Raw genomic sequence first — 5,724 nt, 5'->3', positions numbered from 1 at the left:
TATGTCTGTCAGTGTGGGTAAATAATGTTTAATACAAAGCCAAAATTAAACACTGACAATCTAACTACAACAGAGTTTTATTGCATTTACTGGAATAATCTATCATGTGATTATCCTTATCAGTGTTTCATTGATCTACGTTAAAGATTCACATTTATGTTCTGAGAAATGAGTCTGCTGGGAAATGATTACTTCTATCACCGGTTTTCTGTATAAATCTTTTATTTTCATCTTCAGTGCAGCTACATGACACTTTTGTGGTACAAAGGTTAAACCAGGAATAACTGTAAGCAATCACTTCATGATTTGAAGGAAGGAACAGTTACTCTAGTTTTTATGTTGGGAAATTTCTTCAGGGAGGTATTTTTAGATATTATATGACTAAAGGAAGACAATAAGGCTATTAAAACCTAACCTTTAAGTAAGACTCAAACCAGTAAAATAGTGGACCAGAAAATCTGACCCAGTTCTCCAGTTACTCCTTTATCATGTTTAATGGTATTGACTTGATATTAATGCATTTACCAGCCTTCACATTTACTGACATCTTCATTGCAGTTTCTGGTAGAGTGGAGCTTTGACACAGGAGGGTTTGTTCATTTGTCAACTGTGGCAAATGAAGCACAAGGATTTCTCTGGTTTCTTCAGTTGTGTGTCGTACCTGTAAAAACATCTTTTACAGACGTCACAGGGAACTTGGAGTTCAAACTTTGGCCATCTTGTCAGCTTTTTAACACTCTCTTTTTATCACATCTTACTAAGAGGAGATTTCTTCTTACCAGACACAACCTTTGTCTATATGGGAGCATAGAATCAATGAACCACATTGTATTAACACTTATACCAGCTCATTTGGTGAGTTACAGGATAAAGTGGAAGGGAAAGTGTCAATGTGGCAACTTAACTGTAACTATGTGCATTTCTATAATATCTCCAGTCAACAAAAATGCTGCTTTTAAAGATAATAGAAAAAAGATCAAAGAGGGCAACATCAGTTAGAGACCTTGGAAATCCGAAGACCCTTGCTACTGATAATTTTTAAAGATTATCTTGAAACTTTAAATTAAATCTTTTAATCTGAGTACTAACAATGATGTCCACATGTGTAAGATGGCCTTTCATCTTGGAAGTGAAAGATTGTATAGTTACCAACAGTAAGAAGGTTGACTGCACAATCATAGATGTGTGGGGAATGAGAAAGAGCCAGATCATTACTGACCGAGGGAACGCTGTATAAATCAGGACAAGGAGCAGTCTTAACTGGATCAGGTAGAAGCTCAAGGAGATGCAGTAATTTGGACTCAGTGGAAAAAAATGGATGAACCAATGTTGCTTAGTCCACATTACAGAAAAGTAAATGCTATCACAAACCAAAATGGAGAGTGAGGTTGGTAAAGGTGGTGTCCTGCTGCAGCATAACAAAAATTACCTTCAAAATTCACAACGTTTATCACATGCCAGATAAACTATTCTATGATTGAAAAAGAACCAATGTGTTTCATCTGTACTGTTCAACATTTATTTGTTTTTGTGGAGTCTATGGCCTACACAAACTATAACTGATGCTGAGGGGATGGTGCAGTGTCTAATAATGTCCAATAATGGAAAAATACACAACATAAATTCTTAACATTTTATTGAAGACAAATCCATCAACATTTTAGTTACAAAACAAAACAAATAATGTATTCACTACAGCAATTTTACAAAAAAAAGAGTTACAAAAAAAACAAATGAAATATCCATGAGTGAGGTAATTTGTGCTCTTTTGCTACACAATTTATGTTGCGGACATATTTTGTTGTGTTTCTTTATTTAAAACATGCTATTCTTAAAATATAAACTGCAGATAAAATAAACAAAACCCAACTGGACACAGTCCAGATTCTTCAGTGAGCCACAATCATAGCTGGTTCTCAAAACTTTAAAATTTAAATTTTGTTAGAAAAATCTGTAATGTTTAATCTGCATGTAATCAAATCACAATTACGTTACAAGTTGGTCTTTATCATAAAACTTTTTTCTGTGTAACATGGCAAATTGATTATAGCTGTCCAACAACGATCTACCTTGTGACATGTGCAATTAGTTTAAAAAATGACATTTTATGGAACTGTTAAAATAAATCATAGTAAGGTAGTCCGTAATGTTTCACAGCTAGCAACCTCCAACACTGTCTTTTTAACCATGCTGAAGAAGATTTAAACCTTCTTTAAGTCTCTTTCTGTAGGTTTCATTCTCATTTCTATTTGAAAAAAAAGTCAACAAAGATGTGTCTTTTCTGTTACTTCCTCATGAAGTTTAACTTTACCGTTTGTGATGAGCCTGATTCTCTGTCAGTGCCTATTGCCGTCATTTCTGTGAAGCCAAACTTTATTTTAAGTCTGATCTCACGATCCAAACCAAATGTAGTGTCAGGAGACTCAACAACAAGCGAGCCAATTTCCTCAGTGTCTGATTCATCAATATATGTTACATGTTTTTTCTTCGTGCGATAAAACGAAAAGCTCATTGCTTTCTGAGCTGCTTCTACCGGATATAATGTGAGCTCTTTGGTTTCATTCCAACGAACATCCTCACCAACATCCACCAGCTTCATGAATATGTCTCTACACCAAACACCATCTTTGTTGGTGTATTTTTTGTCTTCCCTGTGTTTGAACTTATCAAACCTCTGAGAGATACCAAGTCCATAAGTGAAGGGATTTTTTCTAGATGCCACCACTCCCTTGTTTCTTCCAAACTCCACAGCTCCTTTCATGATAACTTCTTGTGGCCTGAATGGGCACAGAATAATGCACTTATCTCTAAACTCATCACTAATGTGGTTACGTAGAATCTCACTGTCAGCATATCCACCGACTAACAGGATGTACTTAATTTTGAATTGCTTTTGGAAAACTTCTGTTATGCTTTGAGTTATACCCTGCAGGCTCTCTTTAAAGAATTCTCTCAGTTTCTCTTTAGAGATTTTGATGGCTCCCTCCTCCCAGGTTGCCCCTTGCACTTTTTTAAAATACTTCTCAATTTTTTTCTTTTTCTCAGCCATTCTCCCCAGGTTAAATGGGCAGGGGATTTCTACATCATCTTCATGTCTTTTGAAAAGTGTGAAATCATACATAATTTTCTGAACCTCATTGGGGAATTTCTTTTCATAATCATCCCAGACTCCACTGAATATTTCTTGGAGGAACTGTTTAAACTTTCTGTCCACAGTTTGTCCTCCCAGATCATTTCCAGAGGCTTTGTTTAGCTCTTTCAGATTCCCTCCTTCCAGGACTTCATGAACAGTGATGTCAATGGTTCCACCTACAAAAAAAAACAAGAGACAATCCTTTGTTACTAAGGAAACTAAACATATATATAAATCTAAAAAAAAACTTCTTAAATGTTTTTGTATAGTTTAGTTTTCTGAAAATTTAAGTTAAATGTCATACCTCCACAATCAACAACAATGTACTGAATTCCTGGTGACAGATCCAGTTTTAGATTCCCCAGGTTTTCTGCAATAAAACCGTCTGATGGAAGTTTCTTACAATAGACCGAAGCTGCTTCTGGTTCCAGTGCAATGATCAATTTATCTTCCTTTCCTTTGGTCACAATACCTGCCTTAAAGCAACAAAAGTGTCTTATACATTAGGAGAACCACAAAAGCCTTTTGTTGTAAGTCTTAGTATTTTTTATGTTACCTGAGTTGCAGCTTCTCTCATGAACTCTTTAGCTGAATTATCCCAGATGGCAGGAACCGTCAGCACCCAGGTGAAATCAGAAGCTGTGAACTGTTTCCCTGCAGTGTGTTGAGCGATGTATTTCAGAGCATCTTCCTTCAGAAATTTTAAAGCTGCTGTAAAAACCTGCAGAGCTTTCATTTCTTTCCCATTTGCGGCTTTAATCTTCATATCCAGGCTGAGTTTCTGAAGAATTTGGATTATTACATTAGTAAATTATTTAATTTACTTGTAAATTAAATGTAGATACAAACGTTCTACTCACTCGTTTATAGAGGGACATCTTGAAGCTTTCGAAGAATAAGTTATCTTTTGCCTCTGCTCCCATTCTTGACACATACGCTTCTTTAGCTTCATATCCAAAGCAGATAAACTGTTTGTATTTATCAAAAAGGATGCAGGTAGGAGTCTTTGGCGTTTCTCTTCCGTACTCTTTACCCCAGTATTTCACAGTAGGCTCAAGTTCTTTATCTCTGGATGTTATATTGAAGGCATATCCACTGTATGCAGTCCCAAAGTCTACAGCTATGATGAAAGAGTCTCCCATTGTAGGAACGGCTCCTGCTGACTGAGTGTAATGCAGATTTTGCTGTTCATTTATAAAGTCAGTAGGCAGGACTTACTGAAAGTCTTACCTCCTCCCCTTCAAGGAAGGCATATCTTCATTAGTTCAAGTATCTCTCTGACAAATTCACTCTGGACGAAGCAAGAATGAGCAACAAGGCCAGGTAAACACAACTTCTAATAGTTAAAAAAGATAAAATAAAATTTAATTATGTCAACTAAAATGTTAACAGTTAAATATGTTGATGATTATTAATGTATTTGAAATCTAAAATAATGTTGTCTTAAATCCCAAATTATAACAACACTTTTTATATTTGACAAATCTGACCCTGGCCCAAAGAAAGTTTTTCATTTTATAAAATCAAGAAATACACAAATTAAAAAATAAATTAGCTTACAAAGTGTTGCCCTTGATAAGGAACATCAGAAATGAGCTTTACATTATATTCTTTATGTGCTCATAACTGCTACTTTGCATTGTTTTATGCATTATTATGTTACTATTTTACTTTTTTAGCAGCTAATATTCTTCTCATCTTTTTAAGAGACAAGAAGGCGGAAAATGAACAGCAACGAGCGCCTCATGAAAAAAGGTGACCAATAGCAATTGAAATTTTTTTGAAAACTAAGTGATTGTATTTAATCAAACACAATTTAACCTACATTATACGCAGCAAAACTAAAGTACAGAATAGCAGGTAACGTTTCTGTATTAAAAGTTAAAGAAATATAGAAAAAAATAAAATCCTTTAAATATTTAACATTCTGCATTAATCAAAGTTATCCATGAAGTTATCAACAACCAATGTTTATTTTGGATATACAACAAAGGTTCAAAATATGCATATTCCTGGCACATTTAGATTTAAAACTTTTTTCTTCTTACCAAGAAGAAACAGCCATCCTTCAAAAGAAACAATAATACGTGATACTTTTTGTGGGGGAGAAAATTTAGATTTTTATTAATATTGAAACAAATGAGTATGGTGAAATGTATTACAAGTTACATATTAAAACATTAACCGTCTAGAGACTCCTAGACTTGTATAGTCACTGGATTTCTTAATTAATATAGCTGATTGGTTGTAAATATTTTTTTTCTGCATTTTTAAGTTGTGACGAGTTTTCTGAGATCGCCCTGCATTTTCAGCAGACAAGGTAACGTCGTTCTTTAGATTTAAACTACATTATTGTGTATTTTAAAGAATATATGTATACACATCTAAAAAATTCAAACAAAAAAACCCAGCATGATGTTTAATTCCTGGTATGGATTTTACTCAACATATACCTCTATAGAAAAAGTAAAATACTGGACTAATATCAACATGTTCTCAGAAGAAGCCAGGGACAGAGAAAACTCTAAAGACTCAAAGCTGAGTCTGACTGTTTATTGAGTTACTTGATCAGTACTGACGTCATAGAAACA

At 34.4% G+C, this 5,724-nt stretch overlaps 1 protein-coding gene and 1 long non-coding RNA gene across 2 annotated transcripts in view; one reads left to right on the top strand and one right to left on the bottom strand.

Annotated features, from left to right (window-relative positions):
• Positions 1–1,832: 1,832 nt before the first annotated feature.
• Positions 1,833–4,380, bottom strand: LOC103131748 (heat shock 70 kDa protein 12A-like). The gene is made up of 4 exons (XM_007543463.2): positions 3,994–4,380; positions 3,690–3,914; positions 3,438–3,609; positions 1,833–3,309 (listed from the first exon to the last, which is right to left on the bottom strand). The coding sequence occupies exons 1-4, from the start codon at positions 4,273–4,275 to the stop codon at positions 2,285–2,287; spliced, it is 1,704 nt and encodes a 567-aa protein (XP_007543525.1). The 5' UTR covers positions 4,276–4,380; the 3' UTR covers positions 1,833–2,284.
• A 432-nt stretch (positions 4,381–4,812) lies between these two features.
• LOC107834889 (uncharacterized) overlaps positions 4,813–5,724 on the top strand; it is a 4,103-nt gene continuing 3,191 nt past the window's right edge. The window contains exons 1-2 of the long non-coding RNA XR_001660725.1: positions 4,813–4,888; positions 5,409–5,453. This is a non-coding gene — a long non-coding RNA (uncharacterized LOC107834889). The remainder of the gene's footprint in view (positions 4,889–5,408; positions 5,454–5,724) is intronic.

Source organism: Poecilia formosa, unplaced genomic scaffold, assembly GCF_000485575.1.
Source record: "Poecilia formosa unplaced genomic scaffold, Poecilia_formosa-5.1.2 Scaffold828, whole genome shotgun sequence".
Classification (NCBI taxonomy): Eukaryota; Metazoa; Chordata; class Actinopteri; order Cyprinodontiformes; family Poeciliidae; genus Poecilia; species Poecilia formosa.
Note: the sequence above shows the minus strand (reverse complement) of the source record. Positions and strands in the feature narration are given on the sequence as shown.